This window comes from Porites lutea, chromosome 8 (assembly GCF_958299795.1).
Source record: "Porites lutea chromosome 8, jaPorLute2.1, whole genome shotgun sequence".
In the NCBI taxonomy this organism is placed as follows: Eukaryota; Metazoa; Cnidaria; class Anthozoa; order Scleractinia; family Poritidae; genus Porites; species Porites lutea.
Genome location: NC_133208.1, coordinates 19,876,384 through 19,902,652, shown reverse-complemented (window position 1 = coordinate 19,902,652; position 26,269 = coordinate 19,876,384). Strand labels below are relative to the sequence as shown.

General features: G+C 39.2%; 4 protein-coding genes across 5 annotated transcripts; all 4 read left to right on the top strand.

Annotated features, from left to right (window-relative positions):
* The first annotated feature begins 84 nt into the window (after window positions 1-84).
* LOC140946153 (androgen-induced gene 1 protein-like) lies at window positions 85-5,847 on the top strand. 2 transcript variants are annotated; one of them, XM_073395235.1, is made up of 6 exons: window positions 85-243; window positions 1,481-1,612; window positions 2,504-2,605; window positions 3,171-3,286; window positions 4,041-4,195; window positions 4,660-5,847. In XM_073395235.1, exons 1-6 carry the CDS (start codon window positions 85-87, stop codon window positions 4,737-4,739), a joined length of 744 nt encoding a protein of 247 aa, XP_073251336.1. In that variant the 3' UTR covers window positions 4,740-5,847. The 2 variants fall into 2 exon arrangements, with proteins under 2 accessions (XP_073251336.1, XP_073251337.1); XM_073395236.1 differs by lacking the exon at window positions 85-243 and adding an exon at window positions 383-524.
* A 2,758-nt stretch (window positions 5,848-8,605) lies between these two features.
* LOC140946991 (uncharacterized) lies at window positions 8,606-9,976 on the top strand. The gene has a single exon (XM_073396076.1). The coding sequence runs from the start codon at window positions 8,617-8,619 to the stop codon at window positions 9,844-9,846; it is 1,230 nt and encodes a 409-aa protein (XP_073252177.1). The 5' UTR covers window positions 8,606-8,616; the 3' UTR covers window positions 9,847-9,976.
* Window positions 9,977-10,678: 702 nt separating this feature from the next.
* On the top strand, window positions 10,679-14,183 carry LOC140946469 (potassium channel subfamily K member 15-like). The gene is made up of 3 exons (XM_073395594.1): window positions 10,679-11,338; window positions 12,022-12,366; window positions 13,213-14,183. Exons 1-3 carry the CDS (start codon window positions 11,020-11,022, stop codon window positions 13,620-13,622), a joined length of 1,074 nt encoding a protein of 357 aa, XP_073251695.1. The 5' UTR covers window positions 10,679-11,019; the 3' UTR covers window positions 13,623-14,183.
* A 1,675-nt stretch (window positions 14,184-15,858) lies between these two features.
* LOC140945319 (uncharacterized) lies at window positions 15,859-23,885 on the top strand. Its single transcript, XM_073394358.1, has 9 exons — window positions 15,859-16,207; window positions 17,498-17,829; window positions 18,028-18,162; window positions 18,519-18,729; window positions 19,535-19,692; window positions 20,181-20,295; window positions 20,457-20,541; window positions 20,627-20,671; window positions 21,013-23,885. Exons 1-9 carry the CDS (start codon window positions 15,974-15,976, stop codon window positions 23,883-23,885), a joined length of 4,188 nt encoding a protein of 1,395 aa, XP_073250459.1. The 5' UTR covers window positions 15,859-15,973.
* The last annotated feature ends 2,384 nt before the right edge of the window (window positions 23,886-26,269 follow it).

Genomic DNA, 26,269 nt, shown 5'->3' with positions numbered 1-26,269 from the left:
TAAAAATTCAGTTCCTTGCACTGACCCATAAAATTCAAATGCATATCTATAGAGCCTGCGCGGTCGACACCCGAACTAGTCAACATGGCGTCTTCAATGATCGGAAGGCCAAAAATGGGACTCCTTTTTCACAGCTTTGCCGCGGGTCTTTATGCTTTTACTTTTTACCACGAATTAACGATGAATTTACCAAATCGTGCTACTTATGGCGGCAGATGGAAGTTTTTAACGATATTAAATTTGGTAAGATAAGTGTTAATTAAGCTTACGTAACCAAGTGTCATGTTAAAAAAAAAAACAACACTCTCATGTGAGCTGAGGTCTTCTTTAAGACGTTGGAGGCCTGGACTCCGGCCGGCCGGTTACGAAATACCGTAACTTTCAACATGGTGGCCTATCGAGGACTTTTTCATTTTGGATGTGGATTATTTTACATTTACGGAACCTATTATGATCTGCAAATTGTGACAGCACATTCGCAGAGTTATGGAGGCCGATTCAAATACCTTACATTTCTGAATTTGGTAAGAATCGAACGTGGGAATGCTCACCTGCTCTGCAAAGTGACATACATGTATTAAGTCAATTTCAAATACTCAGGCCATACGTCTTGTTGATACTTAACACTAAAAGCGTATTTCCAAGTTATGTCGATTTCGGTTTGCTGTTTAACATTACTGTTGCATTTTTAAGGCTCTACTATAAGCTTGTATACAATAAGCTTAAATTTATTGTAACTAAGCCGGATTGTAACAGTTGTAAAAGTTGCATTCAAATAATCCCTGGATTGAATTGTGTTTAACTAAAATATACTGTGACTAAATGTTCATATGCTCAAGCACACCTCGGGGTGATGTTCTGGCTTGCATACACATGTACATGCAAAATAATTTACAATTATGTATAATTCATTATTTACCCCCCCCCCCCCCCTCATTATTCACCTCCCTCCCTCACTTCCCCCTCTCTCCAGCTACATCCACCACTGTATGACACTGGGATGGGGGGTGGGCTTGTACTATAACCTTTCTGGTTTGTCTAATTAATGATGTGGCTGGACATTGCTCTCACGAAGAAAAATTATTTGCAGGCCTGTAAATGCTTATATTATGGAATTATATATTTTAATGGTGATATTAACCAACCTATGTTGGAGGCTCCCTCATGGGTGAGACATTTTTTACTATTACTGTGACTGTGTGATGCAGTTATGCCATAATGTGTTGCTTGTGATGGACTGCGTGACTGCATGATACGGTTCGCAAGTCCAACCCACAAAAATGACCCTTGCTGGTCAACGAGTTCTCAGTAGCTCAGAGATTAGAGCATCCAATCTAGAGCATGGGGGGTCGTGGGTTCAAATCCCATCTGGGGCTCAGATTTTTTCTTTGTCCTCTTATAGTTGATTCTTTAATACATCTCCCTTTATTTCCTTTTTAATGGTGATATTACTCTTATTATTTTGTGTGTTTTCCTTTAGCTTCTTCAGTTGATCTTCTTTATAATAGCACCCCTGGCAGATGTGTTAACCTTTATAAGAGGGAGAGAAGACAATTGGCTTGTTAGAGCGCGTGACCTTGTGTTTGCTTCATTAGCATTTCCTATTAGTGTGGTAAGTGCATGGGCTGTAAGGGGTTTGTCATTATCAGTCATCATCTTCTTCATTATCATCATCATCATCATCATCATCATCAGTTTTTTTGATAAAGCGGATAAACTTGATAAAAAATACAGCATTCCTTGAAGGGTGGTGTTGGCACAAGGTTTGGACCACACTGTACCCTTGGGGTCTTCATGCCATACCAAAAAGGAGTTGAGGAACAGAGCCCATGATTTTTTATCCTAAATGGAGACGACTAAAATTTGTAACCGGCTGCAGATATCAGCACATTCTCATTATTAATTTCAAGACCCTGAGTGTCGATCTGGTCAGGCTGGGGTTTGAACCTGGACCTCCTGCAATTTTAGCAAACCCACATTGCTTAGCTAGTTGAGATAACCCTTTTTCCATTCATTCTATTGTAGTCATGTTTGGTGTATGCTTCAAAGTTTTGTATCATGTTGTCTTGTTTCTATCTGGCAAAGCAAAGAAAAGAAAAAATATAATTATATTGAACATTGTTATTATTATTTTTTTTAATTTTAATGCTATGGCACCTGCCTGGGCTCATGCAGAAATAGTGCTGTCCAGTGGTCTGGGACAATTTATTTTCCTGCTGCGCAAGTCGATTTCATGCTCATTTAATTGCTGATGGGTAAGGGCCTGGCAAGTCACCTTCTAACTAAAAATAATTCTTAAGACAAGGATCCAATTGTGTACAACCAAAATGTAAGATCAAACAACTTTGTGTGAAGTAAACAAGCTGAAATTCAAGCTTTTTCAAGCCCTCAGCAGAAATAAGACAATTATTATGTCTTATTTCTGACACCAAAGTCTTGATTCTAATTATTTTCCACTTGACGACCATGCATATCATTTACTCATTTTTTAACTACATTTCAGTTTGTAGCCACAACATTTTGGGGAATTTACATGATAGACAGGGAACTGATTTTTCCTAAAGCACTTGACAAGATTATTCCTTCTTGGATAAATCATGTTTTGGTAAGCTAAATGGCTGACTAGCTCAAGCCGGTTTTCCATACTATTTGTTGGCCATTTGTTAGAAGCTTTCATTTTGATAAATAGTTTCAATAGTTACAATTCAAAGTCCACAAATGATCACATGCCCAAATTATGATTTGAAGGTGCATCTAGAACATTTAAAGGTCAGTGTAAGTTGAACCCTAGCATGAATTTTTAATTTTTAGTGAAATGATGAGAAGCAAACCTAGTAATGCCCTTTAAGAGGTTTCATTTGAATGGTCAAACCACAAGATTTAATTGTTCACAGACTAAAAAATAAGATCTACTTGATGGAAACTCACTTGATAGAGCATCATTTAAAAGTCAAGTGTATTGCTATTAATACAGAAATTATTCATTTGAATGAGTGAAATCAAAGCATATTATAATTATATCTCATCCATAGACTTGATCAATAGTTAAAACTTTATACTGATATCATTGATTAATTAATTAATGCCTAAATGTCTCATACTGGTATAATTTATTATATTAATCAGAATGATTTTTTTTCATATTCTTACTCTTTATACTTGGTTTTCAGCATACCTGGTGTGCAGTCCTTATAATCATAGAGGGTGCCTTTATTAAGCACAAATATCCAAAGAATCGTGTTGGCTTGGGTCTATTGACCTTCGCTTCTGTAGCTTATCTTCTGTGGTTAGTATGTCAGCATTCATCTAAGAAAGATTTCTTGCGATCAAGTTTACCAGAGTTACAAATAACAGCCAGTCATCAGACTATGTCCAATTAAACTTTGCCCATGTACCTGCAGGCAGATAGGATAACCAAACGAAACACTAAGGTTATCATTTTGTAGCTGAAGATTTGCATAGTGCAGTATTAATAGCTTGTCCTTTTTCAAGTGCATAAATCTCTTCTCTAAAATAATGGCTTTGAGAAATTCAAGTAGTAGCCTGAGTATCAGGCCTTCCTAAGGGGCTAGTAGTGGTCAGAAGAGACACTGCAGGTTCTTAGGAGGAGTAAAATTTTCAGATGGGTGGGGGTGGATAATTTTTCGGAAATAATGCTAGTCAGCTTTTTTTTGTTTTGTTTTGTTCTGTTTTTTGTTTTGGTTTATAATACTGAAGATATTGCATTTTTGTGAAACTGATCCCCTGACAAATTTAATCTTTTGTTCACAATTTTGAAACAAGGGTCTAGCTTTAAGAGAGTTTTCTGCATATGCTTTGCCAATTTTTCATCAAAATGATGCCTGACACAACAATTTACACTTGACCCTGTGCACCAAAAGTTGCTAGCCTTATTTTCCTTTTAGAGGCATAGAGTAGTGATAGCTTGAGCATACTTTATTTTGCCAACAAATAACTATAAGGTATGTCTAAATCCGACACCCTTTTTTTAAACAGGCACGTTCATTACTAATCCGTGGATTGATCTTTTCTTTTTTCAGGATTACCTGGATTGCCTATGTTGCAGAGTTTTGGGTATACCCATTCCTGCGTGCAATGCCCAATAATGGGAGAGTAGTTTTCTTTACTTTGTCCTTCTGTGTCATTGTGTTCTTTTATTTTCTGGGCAAATGGAAGACCATGTTTATCTGGGGAGGTAGGTTTAAAAGACACACTAAATAAAATAGTACCATGTGAAATTACTGCTGAGGAGATTTCATGTGAATCTTCACACCATGAGAATTCATCTACAGAGACAATTAAAAATTAATTTAAATAGTACCAAAAGAAAGTATCTACTGAAGATGTTTCAAATCCTCGTGAATGGTCACACCATAGAATTTCATCCACAGATCAAAAGTTAGCAGTATTTTATATACATGTAATACCATGTGAAAGTAGTGCAGAAGAGGACTTAATTATAGACTCAAAAGTTAGAACTACATACTTAATGAATAGTGCAATGTGAAAGTGCTGCTGAAGAGGTTTCATTTGAATGGTAACACCATAGGATTTCATTCACGGACTCAAAATTGAGTTAGACGTTCATTCCAAGACTTGGTAATTGACTGTCGGCTCAAGAATTAAAAAGTATTAACACGTATTTTGTTTTGATTCCAGGAGATAATGACGCAAATTCAACCACAAATAATGGAAAACCTAAAGATGGGGTCAAAAAGAAAGTCAAAAAAGCAGACTAGCATTAATTGTTAACACTTTGATAAACTCTGTGTTTTTTTGTTTTTGTTTTTTCATTCATCCTTTCCTTCTTATCCTGACATTTTTTACTTTTTAAACTTTTAAAGTTAGTTTAATAGACGATATTGATTGAAGTAACATATTATGAAACTTGAAAAGCTGGTATCGCTTTTCTCAGAGGGTCTTCAAAGAGGCTTTCTGTTAAGGGCGTTTGTTTGTTTGTTCTGTTTGATTTTTTCCCCGTTGACTCTGAAAAATCGCTTTTTATTCTTATAAAAATAATTCGTCAAAAAGTCACCGCAGTTTCAAACCAGAGTGATGACCGTGCGCGGATCATACCTGAAATTACACTGAAAAATTTGGTTATTTATTGTTCTGGATAAAATCACATTTCTTACAATGAAATCCGGGATTAAGATTAGTTCAATTAATTGCTTTCAAAGGCACTTGAATTCTTTATCCATCACCTGACTCGTCAATTCCCGCCTTTTTACTCAAAAACTTCACCGCTCTTATTCTATTAATTTGTGTTTTTTTAATCGCTCTTATTCTATTAGTTTGTCAAATGTTGGCGACAACGTCAGAAAACAACTGATTTTGTAAGCAAAACAACAGCTCTGCACATGCATCACGCTTTCTAGTACATTTCTTTGATGTCCATTGCAAACCACTGCACGTACGCGACGTGAAATCTCCAGGTGCGACGTTTTATGGAGGACGTGAACATACGACGACGATTTCCCTGCCCCTCTTTGAACCTGGATATTAAGAACTGATACAACTCCTACATTTGTCAAATTGAAAGGGTCCAAACTAACGCGATAAAGTTCGAAAGAACGTAAATTCATTTTTTTAAGCGACGTTGTCATTTTCGTCGTCACAGGTAACCCAGGCTCTGTGATAGTGGACTGTGAGCAGTCCCTCAGGATGGTCACGCGAGCAAGGAAATCGAGCGAAGCGAGCGAAAAAAAAACGAGAAGCCGAGGGGACTCGACTGATTGAAGAGGGACTGCTCGCAGTCTACTGTGAAAGTACCACAGTACGGTTTCAGTAAAATTGCAGAGTTTGTAGGAAATACTATAAATAAAGGTCAATGAAACTTACTCTCCAGTTAGTTGTTGTTGTCCTTAATTCTCCAACGAAGTTTCGTGATAATTTGTTCATATTCACTCTCTATACAATAATAATACACAAGGTAGGAGGCACGAGATGCCATCTTGGCCGCCATGCTGCCTTTCCAACTCACTTTTTCCACGAAATTCGAACTCCAACGGGAAATAAACATGCTAGGATCGTAGAAATAGGATAGCAGCAGATATAGAAATCAATGAAGCTGTCCCAGATAGAGAAACGAATCCCGCAGACTTTGACAAACTCGAAGGGTACAGTCCAAAAAGGCCGAGAAACGATGCGCCGAAGTGGCCGGGCCAGATTATAACGCGCGGCCAAACAAGTGAAGCCTGGGCACTGTACAAATCAAATCCATCCCGGGTGTCCTGGGGTGACCTTTCTAGGGAGCGATACATAGCTTGCCCAAAGTTAGCCTCCCCTGCTGGAAGTTAGCTGGAAGCACATTTGCTCAAAGTCTGCGGGATTCGTTTCTCTATCTGGGAAAGCTTCATTGATTTCTTAGCATGTTTATTTCCCGTTGGAGTTCGAATTGCGTGGAAAAAGGTGATATTACACGGGACGATCCGCAACGACGATTTTTAGCGCAAGCGTTGAAACGGTTGTTCCGACATCAGAGACCTTTGGATTCTGAGACGAGTACGACTACGAGTACGAGATTTTCTCAATACTAAGTAGGGCTAGCGCAGGAACCAGCGTCATTTTGGCGAAAAAACATGGTTCCCGTCGTTATTCACTGAGTTTTAGCGAGAATGTCGTGGTAACGGAAACAAGTTATAAAGTGTTAGAGGTTTTATCATTCTGCGGCAGGGAGATGGCTTAAGCTCCTTCAGTAAAGATAACGGTGTTAATTTTTTGGCGAAAAAGAAGTGTAATGAAGCTTTCCGGGGTTCCTATAATTTGAGAATACGCGAAACAACTTTAAGTCAAATCTCGTACTCGTAGTCGATCGTTCTTTTCCTAGAATCTAAAGGTCTCTATTGTTTCGAATGGTTACAACTTTGTTCCAGAAGGTGATGTTACAATGTTTTAAATGCTTGCAATATTGTTCCAACATTGCAACGCTGTGTTGCGCTAAAAATCGTCATTGCGAGTCGTCCCGTGTAACATCACCTTAACGTGGAGAGTCACCAAATAGGTGTTCATACTATGTACCGGATAGCTTTCAGGGGCACCCAATGGATCTGTTCCTCAAAATATCTGTTCTTCATGCAAATTTTTGCTGGCTGGGAGATGTGGAAGAAATAATAGTCCTTGGAAGGAAAGTGTTGCTGGGAAAAAGATAATTCAGGGTGTCAGAGGGGATTTGAAGTCTAGAATAGCTGCTACGGGTTACTTGTATGGGTTGCTTACCACTCAAGATCTGAATTGTGCCCTATGAAACTTCCCAGTAAGTCAGGTTGCAGGTTGTAAGGTTGCTGGCTGGGAACTCTTCCATCAGTCTTGCTGGGAGTGAGGAACAGATAATTTTTTTCCAGCAATCTCCCAAAATGCTTAAAATAGTCTCAGAAAACTTTATTCACGCTTTGTTGTTGTTTTTAGGTCTTTTTCTCAAAATTTCCCGTTGGGTGCCCCTGAGCTTTCCGTGTCGGCACGAAAAGCAACGCAACGACGATTTTTAGCGCAAAACAGCGTTGCAACATTGTTGCGACACTGTTTGGAATGACATTGTTCCAGCATTGCAACGCTGTGTTGCGCTAAAGGGCGATTCGCATTGAGCGCAACGCAGCGTTGCAATGTTGGAACAATGTTGTTACTATTCAAAACAATGTAGCAACAATGTTGCAACGCTGTGTTGCTCTAAAAATCGTTGTTGCGAATCGTCCGGCCCATGTAACATCACCTTTATATATGCTGCATCTCGATGCATCAAATGGGTGCTGTATATTTGTGCTAGGGTGGAATGTGAATTCATTTTGGCCAAGCTATTTTAGTGTAGCTTTAGAGAATGTGTTAATATAAGAATGTGTTAATTACCATGGTAACACCAAGAGTCCGGATACCTTCATTAAACGTTCTCAAAATATCAAATCATTGCCTTAATTTTTGTACAAGAAAGGTCCTTTTGCGCTCCATCGTAAACAGACTAAAGTGATTTGTAGGAACGAGGAAAATTGAACCTGCTGTCGAATTAAGTTCAATGAGTAAAAATCTCTTTGTAGTGTTCAGTTTTATAGATTGTTGAATTAATTCGACTTTTTAGTAAGTAGGTATAAATTTTGGACACTAATTTGATGGCGTTTCTATTAATTGTTTCTTGAGCCTATCAAAGCAACCGTCATGTTTAGTAATTTTGTAAAGGACCAATGATCTTTATTTAAGTAATGAAATAATTACAAAAGCAATTACCAAAATTTATACGGCGTTTGTATTCTGTTAAGTCTTGCAATATTTTTCTTTCAAAACACTTTATTAAGGGCAGACTTAACATGTCAAAGTCGCCTAGAAATGGATGGGTTTTCTTTGTTTTAACGGTAATTCTAGGGGTTCAACCCATTGCGGATTGACAAAAACTGTTCAGTCAAGCATGATTTGCCTGGAATACGGGTCAATTGATGCACGTAATTGAAAATTTAAATTTCTTTGAGAAGATTTCAATTTCTTTGTTCCACACTGATGAAAAGCTACAAAGTCAACTGTGCTCGAGTTAGGCTGAGCGGCGTTTACGTGCATACCGTTTCGCTTGTTTTACATTATAACACTACTGAAGTTTACAGGACTGAAAAGGGCGGAGTTTTCATTTCCTCCTTAATGCTTGCATTATGCATTTGCTCTGCCGTTGTGGCTGGAATATTGTCTCTCTTTGCGATGGTGGCAAATGGTGTTTTGATATACGTTATATACAAGGACCCTCTTAACTGTTTTCGCAAGCCGATGACGGTTTTAATCGCTGCATTGGCAATCAATGACTTTTTAACTGGATCAGTTATCGGCACCTTGCATGTTCTGAGCGAGATCTCATGCGAGACTGGTGTACAAAGCCTGTCTGCCAAAGGCACCTTTGAGACTGTTATTGGGCTGTTCGCGTTGAACAACACTACATTTCTGGTCATGGGATTATCAGGGGAGCGTCTTATCGCCGTAGCGTACCCGTTCCATTACCGTGCTAGAGCAAGCGGTCGTAAAACTCTAGCGTGCGTGGTATGCATTGTGTTATATTCCTTCTTATTTTGCCTCCTGCAGCTTATAAACGATATTTCAATGGGAATTTATTATGCGCTGCAGCTTCATCTCAATATGACCGTTCCTCTTGTTACTGTACTGATTGCAAACTTCGTTCTCCTGCGCGTTTTGCGAGGCTACAGATCTAGACGTCGTGCATGCTCAATGAGTTCGGATGGAAGTGACAGTTATTTTTCCACCAAAGAGAAAATGTTTGAAATTGAAAAACAGTTCGCATCTACGGCTATTCTTATAGTTATCTTTCTCGTTATATCGCACGCGCTATATTACTTAATGACTCTAATTGAAGTCCACTGTTCTGATTGTATTGGTGGAGACTGGTTCGTCTTTTGTCAACGGATTTCTCTTCCTTTTCTGTTTATAAATCCTGCTTGCAATCCATTTATTTATACATTTCGGATCCGTCAATGCCGCCGATCTTTGAAAGTTCTCTTTTTTAAGTGGCAAGAAACTGTCGATGTTTCTCCGAGGCCTTCGCACGTCGTAACAGGTCCGCCCGCACGCAATGCGATCGTGCTACGGAAAATATCGAGAATGTGTTCGACGACTGGTCAGTTCGTCGAGGAATTTAAGGAGGAGAACCTTTCAGATTATTTTGACTTAGGGATTGATAACCTGGCTAACATCGACGCCAACTATTATCACGATGTATTTGAGACAAAAGCCGAGGAAAAGCAGCAGGAGCTACAGAATGGCAAAACATTAAGGCATAGCACTACAAATGATACGAGTATGAAGACGAATGATATTGGTCAAGCAAAAGAGGATAACAACCTTGTATATGACACAAAGTTATAGAGTGATTACTTGCTAGAGTTGTGGAAGCAATGGTCCAATATCAAATACAATAAAATGTACCCGACGCAAAAATAAACAGACGAAACTGCGCATTGAGGTGCACGTGAGAAGTCTGCTGACAGTTGCTAATTTTTTTTAAAGCCAGAGATAATCAATGGTGTTGCACAACTAGAGCAGAAGTGAATCTTTGTCATTTAAAGAACAAGAAGATACAAGTTCCCAAATTTTTTTATTCATACAGACGTTCTGGGTCAGGAGCTCACAGTATTAACCCCTGCAGACAATCACCAAACTAAAAACAAATGGCTAACATTATAAAGAGATTTTGGATCAAGTCCAAGGCACTAACAGCAAACATCACGGATTCGAGATGACAATTAAATTGGAGTATGAGCAAAAAAAACCGTTCGAAAGAATTCTTGTGGAAGAGACTAACATGAAACTACTTAATTTTTTGTAGATATAACGAACTTTGAAGATCCAGTAAGGTCACGTGGTACAAACTGACGTTTGTTTGCTTTTTGCCGTAAACTCAGTTGATTCTATTCTCTCCAATGTGAATTTGCGCGGATCGATGACGACGAAATGAAGTAAAACAAAAAGTTTGTAAATCACTATTGAACCGAGACTACCACTTCAGAATAGTTATATAAATAAACACGATGTATGCATATCCTGTGGTAGGAAAACAGATGTTGGAAATAAGGAACATGTATTATTACCAAAATTTCTATTTGTCATGCCTTCACTTCGCTTTCTGAAACTGTTAATTGTAAGGTTAACTCCTAAATATACTAAGCAAATATAGAGCTGACAATCTAGGGAAGCAAGAGTCATTGACTGATAGTGTTCTTGATCTTGGCGTTTCCTTTGAATACTACTTAGTCGTTGCAATGCAAGGTTTCTTTCCCTGTTAGTCTAGTTGACCTATTTATTGTTGGTTGAACGAAAGTCTTTGCCCTTGAATTCAGTCCGTAATTGTCTTGACACGGGTACCGGATAAATTAGGTGGCTTATTGTGAGCGGAAAAAGTTAACCATTGCCCATGCGCGGATAGGTCATTCTCTTTGTGATCAACAGAGCGATAAATGAATGTAAAACAATTTACTCATTTCAAGGTTTTTTGCTTCGAACCGCAAACTAAGAGATAACTGAAAAAGGCAATGGAGCCTTATGGCACTTAACTTCACATCGGATACGAAGAGACTCATTTGCCTGGCAATTTTGTTGGGAATTTATCTTCTATCCGGCGCTGCTGTCTTCCAAGTCCTTGAAAATGAGAATGATAAATTGGAAGTACAGCAACTGAATTCTGTGAAAAGGTTCTTCTTAAAAAAGCATAACATGACATCAGAGGATTTTGATTTTCTCGTGGAGAGGGTTGAAAGTGCCGTGAAGCACCGCTGTGGGAACGACCCGGATCAATGGTGTACTTCTAGGTGGACATACTACGCTTCAGTGTACTTTACATGGAGTGTTGTGACGACTGTAGGTAAGGTGTTTGCGTCCGAGTGTAAGCGTAACAAAAAGGAATAATTTAGTGCTGTTTCAAACACATCGCTCATTAAACCGGCCTATTTATTATTATTATTATTTTTTTACGTTCTCGTTGCCGTCGCAGCCGTCGTGGTCCCATAATCGAAAACACTACAGAGAAATCGAACATGGAACTCCAACACTTGAGTTTGCTCTGATTTACTTAAGTTGGCAAGTTCTACTAAGCTCTTTTATTTCTCTCGTTAATGGAATGTTGAGCAAACGGTTTCCCTAAAAATATGCAATTTTATTTTCTTGCCAGAACCAATACGATATAAATATCGTTATCATGACTGTCTAAAAATTCTTAACCCCTCTCTTAATTCATGGTAGAGGGGGGGGGGGGGGGGGGGGGAATTGCGTACTTTTAAAGTAAGGTAACAAACAAAAGGCATAAATATACCAACTAGCGTGTTTCATCTTCTTAAAAAGAAAAAGAGAAAAAAATTATTGTGTGGCAACATTAGTAACAACCAACAGCAGCAAAGGACAGTTAATCTTTTTTTAACTGTTGTTACAACGATGCAGGCATTATAAAAATTATGAAAATTATGAACATAATATCATATATTGCATCTGCCCAAAAGTGAGACCAGCAATAAATTAGTTCAAACCAATCTCTTTCCTCTCCCTTCGCAGGCTATGGTCACCTGGCTCCCAGTACCGTTGGCGGTCGCGTATTCTGCATGATTTTTGCCTTATTTGGAATACCTCTAAACCTTATGGTGTTACGTCACATTGGAGACCGCGTCAATCAAGTGATTAGTTACATTCATTACTTTGTTGAAACAAAGCTTCTCCATCAGAAACCGGAAGTGGTAGCCACCAAGACTCTGATATGGACATTAGTGGTTCTTATTTTGATGTTGTTTGTCGGCGCTGTTCTTTATTTGCAGGAAGAACAGTGGAACTTTCTAGAAGGAGTGTATTTCTGTTTCATCACATTTTCCACCATTGGATTTGGAGATCTTGTACCCAATGGAGGTGAGGAGTCTATTTTAGGAAGTAGCCCACATGGCAAGCGTCGGAAGGGGTGTGGAAGATCAAGTAGTTAAGCAGAACCATAGTGAAAGGGTAGCGGTTAGTTAGTTGGTTTTTACCTGAAAACCCTCACAGTCTGTGAACAGGGGCTAGAAATGAAAAACACAAATTATGTATCCGCTCCGAGAAGCCGGCCTGTGTAGGTTGCCATAAAGCGAACTTAACGGCAAGTGTAGACCACCCGTGATCCTCGCGCCTTCCCCATTCCCTTCGGCGAGGTACCACCCTTGCGCTCATTTATTTCTGATTTCTGGCCTCTCTTCGTCCTTTCATTATATTTCAACCCATTAAAAACGCTACTTTTTTTGATTTCTCGTTAAATTGACTTCCTCGTAACGAAGTAGCATTAAGGATATCCATGTCAGTGGTTCAATAAGGCACCAGGCCCGACAAGACGTAACAACGTACCACATGCACATGCGATCTCCTTAAGATATATAAGCCCAAAATGCGAGTCACATCATATGCATTAACCTGGGATTGTTGGAGATTTCACTTGATGACATCACATGTGTCAGTAATTAGGCTGACTTAGCAACAGAACGGGAACGTCAGTTGACGACGGCGCAGGCAAATCACACAACCGGCTTGACCAATGGCTGAGCGGCAAATTGGGCACCGGAAGTTGAGTTTAGTCCTTTCGCGCGCATTTTCGTCGTCAAATGACGTTCCCGTTCTGTTGCTAAATCAGTCTATGTTAATTCGAAAACGCACGCGTGCGACAAAAAAATTGTAACCTTCTCCAGACTTTCAAAAAGTTTCTCAAACTTATTTGTTATTATCTTTCAGGTCAAGCTCCTACTGATTTTGTAGGTATAATTATGGAACTGCTAAGAGCTGTTGTCGTCTTATTAGGAGTATCAATGTTCTTCTCTATAATTACATCCGTATTAACTGCTTCGGAAGAACTAAGAGTTAATTTTCCATCTGGAAAATGCCTCGATTCCACGGAAAAGGGTTCAGCGGACTTACCAGGAGACATGGGCAGTGAAGAAAAGGCCAAAACGGAAGATCCAGGCGGAAGAATAGATATCGAAGATATCAAAAATGGAAGTGACGAGGCAAGCAAAGAGGAATCAAGTATTTCAAATAAATTAGTAAATGATAGTAAGGAAAGGGTGAATGAACAAGTACAAAAGGATGGCGTTCGCCAGGAGCCTGGGACAAACGACAAACTGACCTATCCTGGAGGCGGGTAAAGATAAGTAACCTCCTCCATCACCCCAAGCGCTCGTCTCCGAGACTGCAAATAAGCTCTGACAGTTGAAAAAAAGAGAGAGACAAAATCGAAAATTGTTTTTGTGACGATTGCAATATTTTGGTCTCTACTTTTATCAATCTTAAAATGTCTTCTAGAAAATAAAATTCTTGGCTTACAGCCACGTGACAAGGCGGCCATGTTGGTGGTCAATACAATAAACGTTTTTTTGTAAAGTTCACTTGAAAATGGAGTTTAGATCCCAAGGTAGAGAAATGCTTTTGTTCTTGGCCAAGATGGCTGCCGTGACGTCACGTGCCAACCAGCAGTACAACAAGTAAATTACCTATCGTTCACTTGCCGCAAGAAAACAGTACTCAATTAAACTAACTGGCTGATCTTAAGTGCTTCAAATTTTTTTTTTTCTCGAATAATTAGTTGTACTAGGGAAAGAGCATAACGTATGTGATCGTGAAAATAATGAAAATCTAATCATATCATGTTATTAAATCCATACGAACTGATTATCTTTGATTGAAAGAATTTAGCTAACGGTGTTTCCAAATAGGTAAAATAAATTTCAACTTTGTTTCAACTATTGTCAAGGTTATTTGTATTATTATTTTTTAAGAGGGCAGACTGTCTTGGTAGCTAGCCTAACGAGCCAAATATTCTTTTCAAAGGTCACAGAAGGGTCGAGAAGGGGTTATAGGCAGGTGGTTATCGAACTTTCACAGTTTGCCGTTTCGGTTCCTGCTTGTTGTGAGCTTAAACCATAAATAGCAACAGCAACTACAACTACTATAAACAGTAACAACAAATGTTGTTCCCATGCTCCCAGGGGGGGCAGGTAAGGGGAACTTCGTATTTCAAGTGAAGATTTTCCATTCCGGGATTTTATGAGCCCACAGTTGTTACCGTGCCAACCGAGTGCTGTAAGTTGTGTGTCGTGATTAAAAAGTTACTGGTTGCTAAGGAAACGCCAGTAAATGCGCAATAAAAAACGTCTCGGGTGCCGGCAGAGGTTTTTCCCTTTCGTATCACTTTTTTTTGTAGCCATGATCTTTTTATTCTACTCTTGCATATTTAATGCTTGGCTCGTGTATTTACTCTCCATTTTCTGGAATATTATTTCCTTAGATTTACCTGAAGTGAGATTTACACAGGGGATCGTGTTCGGGAGGCTAGAGCTAAGCTTTGTTTGAAGTTCCCATTTGAGTTTGACAACCAGCTTTCTAGTCTCAGTTCCGAGAGTTGGTTTGATGCTTCTTACCGATCACAGCAGTGCATGTCTGGTGGAACAGATCTTTCATTTAGACTTGATTTATTTATTTCATTTTGCGGTTCTCTTTTTTTTTCTTCAATTTTATTTTGTTGATATCCACAATTGCATTACCGGCTCACAGAGAGTTTGCCTTGTTTTACACGGTCAGGTAAGAACATCACCAAGTTTAGCTATTTAAACCACTTATTTTCGGCTTGTTAGTCAGTTGGAGTCTAGAAGAGAGTAGAATGAATTAGCTGTTCGCAGTAGAAGTCGAAGAAGACTAAAGAAGTGAGGACAAAGGCGTAAAAGAAGATTCTTGGTACCTTCGCGCCTAACTAGCGTGTCCGGCGATTAGCGAAAATCTTCAAAGGCAAACATAAGGTGTCAGAGCCCTTCACAAAACGTCGCCGAATATAACGCGACTCTTAATTTTTCTAATTGACCACCTGTTAGGAATGACGGGTACTTGGAAAAGCCTGCTCAGCTCAGATATGTTCCTGCTCTTTAGCATGCAAAAGCATAACGGTTTTATAAAACTTAAAAGTTTATAAGTTAATTTCAACATAATAAAAGTCCGAAGTTTCCAGGCTTGTTTAATGTATACTTTAGTGTGGGTGATCATGGATTATAAAGCGCTGAAACCTGACTGTGAAAAGGTTACAAATGTTTAATTGAAGATGTCAGATGGGCACTTGTTAGTTTTAAATGGCTACTGATGCTGTGAAGTTGTTGATTCAGTAAATTGAATTCCAAATAGCATCCTATTTTATGCCTGCTAACACGCCTGAGATATTAGAAATTGAATTGTATCCGAGCAGTCACCGAAAGTTCTATTGTTTTTGCACACCTCCCTTGAAGAGAATTTCGTCAGATTAAGAATCACGTCACTTAGTTAAAAAGGAGACTCTTGACCTGATGAATAAGAGGTTAGCACGGAAACGGAAATGCCGTTAATTGTTGTGGTTGGACAACCACTGCGTTGAAAGCTTTGTATTCTATGTTGAGAGGAAAAACAAATTTTGAAAATGAACGAATATTCAGATTTTTTGGAAAGGAGATAATATTGGATTAGAAAATGTCAAGCAATGTTCGTGTGTTTGGTGTTTCGCCTGGTGTGCTTGTTATGGGCTGTGATTTCGCGCGGTGTTTCTGGTAGGACATATACCAGCTTGTTAGAACCTAGATACGACGGAGCGAACTACCAAAGGAATGCACTTTTCTCCGGTCTGCTCAATGCAAATAACCTCTGGTTTCGGAAAGCAAATCCGATGGCATCATCTTATACCAGGGAAAGACAAGAATGGACAAGCGGCAAACGGGTAAGTTTTGTTAACATAAGGGTGTTAAAATTCGTTTTGTAATGTTTTCAATCGACAGAAAATATGGTAAGAAAAGGAAATACAAGGAAAATTTGAATTATTATCAGAGAACAAAGAAACCTTTCTTTTGTTGGAGGGGATTTCCGTGATGCAGTGACTACTAAAAGGCTCAGCGGGAAATCTTGTTTTCGCGCCAAATCCTGATCCTGTTTACATTTTAACTTGCATAAATTATAACAAATTTAATCTAAAAAGTCAATTTAGACCATAACTTAAAGGAACTGGTCGGAAAGCTTGCAACAAAGACATGCTCCCTCTCTGCGCAGCAGATCACTCAATGTTACGGAATCCGGATTGCTGAATCCAGAAAGTATTCGGCTCGTGGAATCCGAAATTGGAGTAATTTTGGTTGTGGAATCCCGACTTCTAAACTTTAAAATCCGGAATACAGCTCCAAAAATCCGGAATCCAAGTTCCATTGACGAAAATTCAGGAATCCAGTGAGTGGAATCTGGAATTCATTGCGTGGAATCCAGAATCCAAGATTGTCTTGGACTCTCTTATGTGGGGCGAAACAGGGGATAAACCACCAAAGTACTTGAGCCATTTCGGAAGCCTGTTTGGCAGAATAAAAAGTAAAGTGAGAGGATTAATGACAGATTTTCTTGCCAATATAACTGATATTTTACATGAAAATTTTCGCACTTTGATTCAATTGTTTTGAAAGTTACTGCCATTGGATTACGGTTTGCAAAGACTCCACAATTTAGACCCCATTTAGTATCGGGCACGTTCAGTGGGCTCTTCGGCCATGACACCCTGACTTGAACGGCTATGAAAAAGTGTTTTATGCCCCTATACTAAGCACTTCCCTCTGTTATTTTACTGCTCAGTATATGAAATGATGATAGATGGTCGACCATTGACAAATTGGAAAAAAGAAAAAAGAAAAAAAGAAAAATAGTACAAGTGACTTTGCCACTGCAGCAGACACATTCTTTAATTGCAAAAGGGCAGATGTGTAACAGAAACCAATCAAATAATTCGTTATAAAAAAGAAAAGAAAAAACAATAAAAATAAAAATAGAAAGTGAAATTGGTAAACACAAGCCTGGTCGTCTTTTGCGCAAAGGTTGGTAGATGCGGGAGTCTACTGAAAGTACTTTAACACTTTATATTACTAACTGGAGAGTTTCCTCCCTAAACTTGTATCCTAAGGCAAAAAACATTGAGCCAGTAAGAGAAATCATGTACAAAATGTTTAAAAATTGTGCTATTTTGTGGTTGAAGCGACAGGACCTTTATAATGGCTCGGATTATGACTGGAATAGTTTTCCATGGATGGAAGAAACCTCATCATGGCCCCAGGATTACAGTTCTTGGCCCCAGCAGGCTCCAACACAGGCATCACTTCAACAAGGACCGCATGCGATACAAAGTTCTCAAATACAAGCCCCAGCAGTTGAGGCTCCATATCCGGTCCCATCTCAGGTACCTACTCGGATTGTTGGGCAGTTTAACACACCTAGAGCGTGGACTCACGGAGGGTACACTGGAAGTGCATTTCCAACGGCAAAGTCGCAAACATGGCGTAATCCAGTAAAATCAAGACAAAATGCGCGGTAAATAATCTCTATGTTGTGCTGAAAAGAAGTGAACAAGTCTGTATAAAAGAAGGGTACATGCTTCGAATGGTCACTGAAGCCCCTTGGCCGATATGGGCCTTTTGGCCGTTTTGGCTCTTGAATTAATGCGTATTTGACATGGCTTTGGAATTTGTACCATGAGTAACTAACTTTCTTAACGCCTTCTTTCTCTAGGCCCTACCCTGCAAGACCAGCAGACATACTTGTAGAAGTACACAATGCCACGCGGGTATGCAGTCCCGGGCCTCCTTTGGGCGTGAATCCGCTGGTGCGAAACTGCCTTATCATTGGGGACTCTATCTCACTGGGGTAAATAACGAGTGATATAGAATTTCTATGGGTCGCTGTCGTACTAAAAGTAAAATATTGCATGGTTAAAGCTGTGTTCCTTGTTCTACTGGGTAGAACAACAGATCGTCTAGCTAGATTCAGAGTAAGAGAACAACAGATGGACTTGAAATCTGTGCTCCCATATTTCTCACAGCGAAAGTATTTCTTAAAGAAAATCCTTAATATGCTTAGCTCAACTAGGAGAAAGTCCACTTTTCTAATTCATTGAGTGGTGAATTCGTTTGTTTGTTTGTTTGTTTTGTTGTTTTTGGTAAAGAAAACCACTATATATGATCGGCGTTGAGTTTTCATTTTTCCACCATCTTGTCTCTTAGTTATCTAGCAACTGTTAAAAATAAACTTCGTGGTCTGTGTCAAGTTCAGCACGCACCATTCGCCAAAGGATCTGGAGCGGTGGATTCGAGATATGGTTTAAGGTGTATGTCTATGATGCTTCGCACTACGGCGCTTGAACCTACCACTTATGACGCAATCGTGTTCAATTTCGGAATGCACGATATTGACTACAGCAAGAGGTTTCCTGAGGTACGTGATCAAGATCTTTAATTGCTTTAGCTCAAAAATAGCAGCCTTTAAGGAACTTTTTCTGAGTGTCAAAAGCAGATTTAAGACAGGATGAAATATGTTTACACTCGACAGCCGTAATAGTAGTTTCAATGAGGTTATTTTCCCTATCTTCAACTTTTCAATCATATTTGCAAGTTTCATTTAGTGTAGTTCGTTCAGTCTTGGCGAAAAGACCGTTGTTTGTACAATACAATACAATACAATATTCTTTATTTAACGAAGGTGACGCCGGTAATAACCCAATGAGTTATCTAACTTACGGCCTTCACAACAATACAAAATACACATATAAAAACATGCCTAATCAGTAATATGCGACTACAACAAGAGAAAAAAATAGAAGTAGACAAATGTATAGTTTAACATAGAAATAAGATGATATAAACTACCTTCTAATACAGTTACAATAAAGAGAAAAACGACAATCATATCACATTAATTCTTCAAGTAACTTCAACTGCCTAAGTTGGGAGAGAGTGTATATTAAGCTTTATTTTAACGATACCAAATCAAGCTCTTTGCTTGATTACTGTATTGTACTTAATGGTAACTGGCACTGTTCTAGGAGCTATAGAACTGAAGAGGGTTTTTTAAACCCGTGCAGCCTTTCTCCTGCCAATGAACACTTATTCTGCAATTACCAAGTTTATTACTTCAAGAGTCAGAAAGTTATGGTATCACCATTCTTTACGTGACTTATTCCCATGTTACCTTGGATAACTCACTCAGTATCTAGATTTGAGAATTTCACTTTTCTTCTTAGGAATTCGTTCCCATAGAAGAGTACAAGAGTAATCTGCTGAAAATCAAGGAGCTACTTGTTCAAACTGGAGCACAATTGGCTTTTGCTCTTACGACCCCTGTTCCCGTGGCAGGACGGAGGAATAGGAGAGTCGTTGAGTACAACAAGGAGGCGAGAAGGTACTTTCACATCGTTAAGTCACATTGCCAAATGTCAAAGAAAACAAGTAATAATGTGTGTCTCTTGCTCTCCAGCTAAGAGCCTAAACTTTACTAAAGTCAATACTTAGTGCCTTTACCTACACACAAATAGCTCCTGAAGAGGTATCAACAAGATAATTATTTTCGGGATTTAATTGATGGGAAAGATATCAAATAGCGTGACATAGCCACTTAAAACTACACTTAAGATAAACTGAGTTTTATTCTGCAATGGGCCACGTCCGAGTTCCCCCAGGCCTCTGTATCAAAACGAGGTTAAGTGCTCAACCTTATGATACGATTCTTATGCAAATAAGAGTGCAATTTCACAAGAAAGGTTGTGTACTTGGCCTCATTTTGAAAGTGAGGGTTTTTGGAACTCGGAAGTGGTCTACTGCGTCCCTTTTGCGGACCTTGTGTTAAAGACAGTCCCAGAAAGAAACTGAACAATATATTTAATTGTATAGGGTTATGGAGAGAAGAGGGCAGGTGGAGATCGTGGATTTGCATGCGACCGTCATCCACGAATGCGGTGAACCGCCTTACGAGACATGCAGCATCATGAGACATCCTAAGGATGTGGTGAGCTCAATTGAGACCATACAAACACATTAATTGCATTTATCTGCATGATTTTGTCGTCTGAAAGAACCTAGTTTTTTTTCTTTCATTTTGGTTGTTTGTTTGTCTTTCTTACAAAATACGTAAACCTTACGTCGGCTCTTCTATCTGTCTCATTTCAGCATTTTAACTTGAAAGGAAATACACTCCTTGGGCTTAAAGTGGCAGCCACGCTACGGAATCTTCTGTCCAAAGCCAAACCTCGAGGTTTGTCGTTTAGGGAACTTTTGCAAGCCTGCGTTCCGAATATGTTTCTAATTGGCACTTATTAAAACTTTCCTTTTTACTTTAGGCAATAATTCTCCCCCCAAAGCCCCGGAACTGTCGGCAAGAGAAGGTGAGGGTGCTATTGATGGTTTTTAATGTGACTTTGAACATGTAATGGACCGCTATATTTAGCAAATTTTGCTAATGAAAAGTGTGAGACCACTCTCGAGCACCTCGAATAAATGAACAAGATAAGGCTTCGCATCCTAATTCGCCATCTGTACATCTCCAACAACACATCTTGTTTGCCTCCCCCTCCCCCATACTTTTGCACAACCATTGTCTTCAATTTCTCTTGGGACGATTATTGTACCCAGGGGAAACGAAAAACAAAGGTTACGCAAAATTTGCAGACAAGGTGCATTATGGGAGATGTGCAGTTGGCGAATTGGAGTTTTTAATCATTTGCAGGGCTGGCAAGTTCTTATATGCACGATGATAATTCTTTTTGTCCTGATATGGTGACGAGGTGTCCTGCAGGAACCACATGCTGTGAAAACCTGTTATCTTTGACAGGGTATGGCTGTTGCATGGAAAAAGACGCATTTGGATGTCCGGATAGTTGGCATTGTTGTCCTAGAGGCAGTCACTGCTCGCCAGATTGCAATTTCAGATCATGTAAATGTATGTTCCCATCTACGCGTCCTGCTGTATCACCAAAGGCAAGAAATAAAGAGAGCAAAAAGGAAAGAAAGCAAGGTAAAGGAAAATTGAAATCTGAACATGGATCCAATTCTCAGGATGTTAAACTTGATAAACCTGTTAAACCTGCTAAGCCTGGTGTACCTGTCGAGCCTGTCAAGCAGGGTATTGATAAGACGTTGGTTTCCAAAACAAGTGAGAAACTCAAAACGGAAGAAGGAAATGACACAAAGGATAGTCACAAAAAAGCCGCCACGAAAAAGAAACAAAAGGCGATAAAAACGATGCTGGGACCTAAAAAGAAACATGATCAGGGGTTGAAAAGTAAGCATCATTTTCCCAAGAAACATAAAAAAGGTAGGAGTAAACAAAGACAAAATTCAGCCACGAAACTGAGGAGTAAAACAAAAGAAAAAACTTCTGGGAAAACAATGAGGAAATTTGAAGTAAAGGCACACAGAAATCACCGTAAGTCTAACTACCATCACACACTGAAACAGCTTTGGGTAACAAGGCTTGGTAAACAACATGGTATAACAAGAAAGCGAAAGCCACATTTTATATTTTCTCACATGTGGGGAAAGCGAAAGCATCACGATTTCTCATACCAGCATGTTAAAAAGAGAAAGAAGGACTATGAAACACATAACTCGCATACGTCGCTGACGGAGGAGTTAAAACATCTTATTATCAAACAGAGAAGGAAAAAGCTTGGATCAAGACTTCGAGCTCATACACATGGTAGCGTTAAATATGGCATTAAAAACAATTCAGAAAAAACTAAAAAGACAGAGAAATCAAATCTTCTGGCAAAAGCAGGACAATTCGCCAAGTTTCATTCTTCGAGGAATAGGAAAATTTCCTTCTCAAAGACGACTGATGTCACTAAACACAAAGGTAGTCCACTTTCTCTAACAGGCGGAAAGCTCGTCACCAAAATTAAAGTAAATAACCTGAGGGAGAAGGTACAGGACAAGGAGAAAGTGAAGGAAAAGAATGTCCATGGTAACCAAGAGGGTAAAATGCGCAAAAACGAGGATAGTCTTATAAAGAAACACACTGAAAGCTGGCCAAAGGACTTCAACGCTCCTGAAAGACTAGCAAATAACTGGAGCAGGACTTCAAACGAGACAAGATTAAAAAATAAATCGCCCAACCAATCAGGTAATCAGGCGTTAAATCCTGATATAAGACAGAAAACGAACGATGGAAACGCCATTCGTGCCAGGCTAAAGAACGTCCACTCGACTAGGGTTTATGCCGAAATAACAACTGATAAATTCGAAAGGCCTTCAAACGACAGCACCTTGAAAAATCACACCACGCAGTCAATTGAAGCAAAGCAAGCAACTACTCTCAATGAAGTACCGGCTGATATAAATGAAAAAGGAAAAGATCAAATAACCACTTCTACGAAATTGTCCCAAGAAGCTTCAGATGGTTTTGAAGCCCATGAGCATGACATACTCTCGGCAATAAACAAAACCATAGGTCAGTCCTCTGACGCAGAAATTTCATCATTTCACTTGAATCCAAATCACCCCGTACATTTCGCATCAAACAAAACATATATAAAGGAAAATCGAAACACATCGAGGCCATCTGGCAAAGGCAGAGACACAATGGTAAAAAGTAGTGTGAGGATATTGCATACATATGTTGCAAATACTAATGACACCATTTCAAAGACCTCAGGTTTTAATTCAAAGATAGATGAAGTTGTTCGTGGCAGTGGTCAAACGGATTCTGGAACTGCCAGTGGCTTCAATGGCCTGTTTCCTCGTACTGATGGGTCTTTTAAAGGTGAGGATGATACAGAGCAAATGGACAATTTCAATGGCAAAATGGATGGAAATTTAAGTGGTAGTGGACTCCAGGCTGACAAGCCATTCGAGTCTCTAGCAAGTGGCTTTTTGGAGTTCTTGGAGTCGACTCCATTCTACGAAACCAATGGCGATTTGCTCACCGACGAGAAAGTTGAAAAGGAGATGAAAGAAAGTTTAAGAACAAAGGAGGAATCTAATGTTACAGATGTTCCATGGAAGGAATCTTCTTTAGAATCTGGAAATGACGTTAGTGAATTTAAGGCTCAACAAACTGATGATCATCAGAACTTGAATGATGATAATGGAGGTGAAAGCGGACTCGTGTCCAATGAAGAACTATCCTTCACATCTGGGAGTGGTTTTGAGTCAGGGTCTTCACCGAGTTATGGTTATCTTGATATAAATGGATATTATAATGAACGTGCTGTTGCAAAGCACAAAAGCGAGCATTTCAAGGGAGATATAGGTCGAAGTGGCAAAGGACGTGATGCCGGTGACCAGCCGATCAACAATCATTCCAGCAGTGATCAGCTTATAAGGAAGCTTTTACTCGAGAATGAAGAAACTGAAAACGTAACGTATGTGTCTAGTATAGACGATTCTAATTTTTCAAAAAGCAGAGAAGGCTCGGTGCTGGGAGGTAACGGCTTTTATATGGCACCTTCATGGCCTGATGTGATCAGCGCATCCAGTCCTGATACGAGTGACAGAGGTTCCGGAATTGATGATTACTCTTCAGGGGATTTCAGAAGGAGTCTTCATTTTGCAGGTGAACGTGATATCGATGACGAAAGCGAAATTGAGTTTTTTCAGTAGACTGAGACGATATGTATTTCGGATTGCCTTATGAATGTCAATTATTAGAACGATAAGAACTCATGTGCTGCATGTACCTGGAATTCCCCGGACGCATTATTCTCTTGCTTATAGATAGAAAATAAGATCAATTTTGAATGCTTTGTACTAGTAAGACAGGTGCTTAGTGTGATAGTCGATTTCATACTGTCTCTTCAGATCGGACAGCCTTTCTTAGAGGTTCCCCTCATAAGGATCCAGAAAATGATTCTCCCACAGGGAGTAACGAATTGCTCTAAAGGTGTTATGGGTTTAAAGACAATACAAAAAGTCAACACACAACTCCCTTCAAACTGAATTCCTACAAAAAGAGAAGAAATTATCAATTCTCCATTTGCACATCTCCCATAATGCACCTTGTTTGCCCACCCACAATTTTGCATAAGCATTGTCTTCAATTTCTCTTGGGACCACTGAAATACACAGGAGAAATTAAATACAAAGGTTATGAAAAACTTTGGGGTAAAACAAGGCGTCTTATGGGAGATATGCAGACGGTGAATAAGGCCGCTAATGTAAATATCGTATAGGGAGCCCTCGCTCGAAAGTTTACGATAGTAGTCGATAATAACAGTGAATGGATATAAGTAAATCACGGAACTTATTAATTACTTTTTACTTTTGCCTTTACACTTTGTTCTTAAATTAAATGGATGACATAAACATTCATAAAAATCAATAGTTTTGATACTAGACCAAAATGTGAGAGGTGTAGTTTCGAGTTGGTCTCTTTAGCGATTTTCGAACGTAAGGGATGTCAATGTAGTGGTAGCATTTGTGTTATTCAGATAAAATGTTTTGCTTTTCTATTCCGACGCTACGTTTACAGGTTCTCGTTTTTTACCTGTGTGCAACAGTCTACCGTTTGATACTATTGATATCCGGTTGTTAAATGCCACAGTTTAAAGTTATTTGTCTTCAACTACTACTCCTTGTAAACCTGATTATAGCCACCCATAACAGAGATTAGCCTGTGCTATTTACAATTAACTGATTTAAGGTTAATTTTTCGCCCTCGCAATTGACAGGTATCTGAAAAAACTACTTCCAATATTGCAAACAACTTTTACAAATGCTGACGTGTGGTACATATAGATATACAGATATATATGTTGTTCTCGTATTATTTTAAGAAACCCTTACCATAAATTTTAGATGAAAAGCAATGTTAGTAGGTATAACAATCAATGTTACGGTATTACTGTCAACCTCCAGTTCACTCATAAACGCACATTGAAAGGTCTCTATTTTGACCTTGCAGATCAAGAACGTGTTCACTGTAGATTCAATCTACAATAAACAGTAGCGTTGTCAGAATCAGCGGGCCATATCCACTTAATACCATTTATCAACCCCCAAGGCTGGTCAATATGACTGGCAATCACTATTTCGAAAGGCCAATGCGTGTCATCGAAGTCTGGAGAATTCCATCCAGGGTACAGAACACTAGAGCACTTCCAGGTTTCATTAGTTATTAGCCCGTTATTAGCGGAGCCGAGTATTCCAAAGAAACCTCCCATGTCACTTCCCTTCACTGAGATAACTCGGCTATCTCCTGGTACATCAAAAGAGGTAACAGTTCTCCAACAACTGTTGTCCTTTCCGAGATTATTACCATCAGCAAACATCTCCATAGCATCGTCACAAGTAAATGTCGCACTGAAGTCTGCATGGAGGAAAGATAAAAACGGCGTGCCATAATATCATGAAGTGTTTTTTGAATTTTCTCCTCAGAGTTGTTTCAAAATTAATTCGCCAACATAGGAGTCACTGACGGAAAGCTATGAGAATAATAAGGCTGATTTATTTGAGATTGAGCCGCACTGGGAACAGGAGTCGAGGCGCTTTTTGGACTAAATACAGCATTGCCTGGAAAGAATGAGAATAGAGAGAGAAGGAGAGTGAAAGAGAAGAAGAGGAATCTTACCTTCACGCCTGCATCTGTATGAACCCACAGTGTTTTTACAGTGGTCTGAAAGGCAGTCATGTGATCCTTAGATGCACTCATCGATATCTAAAAGTGATAAAAAGAATCGTTTCTCGGCCAAGTCTTTTAAGTTTGTAGAAGCTTGGTTTTATATATTTTTTATTTCACGCCTCGATCTCTCGAGCTTAGCACAACATCGAAATGTATTTACGATCGGCGGAGCAAAACGTAATCGCAGTGACAAAGAATGTAATAAATTTCCCATTGAACGCACAAGAGCAGTTATGTCGTTGATCAACTCTTATGTTGTTAGATATATAAGGTTTTGGCAGTTGCAGTGTGTTCATCTCAGCTTCCCAACATTCAACTTTTAAAATGCCGTTCGATGATGATCTCGTTGGTAGCATTTCAAAGACGA

Bases quoted from the DNA above. Each gene is read 5' to 3' on its own strand.
- LOC140946153 (XM_073395235.1), top strand. From the start codon at position 85: ATGGCGTCTTCAATGATCGGAAGGCCAAAAATGGGACTCCTTTTTCAC. The intron at 244-1,480 runs GTAAGATAAGTG...GTTTTCCTTTAG, and splicing joins TTTTAACGATATTAAATTTG to CTTCTTCAGTTGATCTTCTT. The intron at 2,606-3,170 runs GTAAGCTAAATG...CTTGGTTTTCAG, and splicing joins CTTGGATAAATCATGTTTTG to CATACCTGGTGTGCAGTCCT.
- LOC140946991 (XM_073396076.1), top strand. From the start codon at position 8,617: ATGCTTGCATTATGCATTTGCTCTGCCGTTGTGGCTGGAATATTGTCT.
- LOC140946469 (XM_073395594.1), top strand. From the start codon at position 11,020: ATGGCACTTAACTTCACATCGGATACGAAGAGACTCATTTGCCTGGCA. The intron at 11,339-12,021 runs GTAAGGTGTTTG...CTCCCTTCGCAG, and splicing joins GAGTGTTGTGACGACTGTAG to GCTATGGTCACCTGGCTCCC. The intron at 12,367-13,212 runs GTGAGGAGTCTA...ATTATCTTTCAG, and splicing joins AGATCTTGTACCCAATGGAG to GTCAAGCTCCTACTGATTTT.
- LOC140945319 (XM_073394358.1), top strand. From the start codon at position 15,974: ATGTTCGTGTGTTTGGTGTTTCGCCTGGTGTGCTTGTTATGGGCTGTG. The intron at 16,208-17,497 runs GTAAGTTTTGTT...TTGTGGTTGAAG, and splicing joins AATGGACAAGCGGCAAACGG to CGACAGGACCTTTATAATGG. The intron at 20,542-20,626 runs GTTTGTCGTTTA...TTTTTACTTTAG, and splicing joins GTCCAAAGCCAAACCTCGAG to GCAATAATTCTCCCCCCAAA.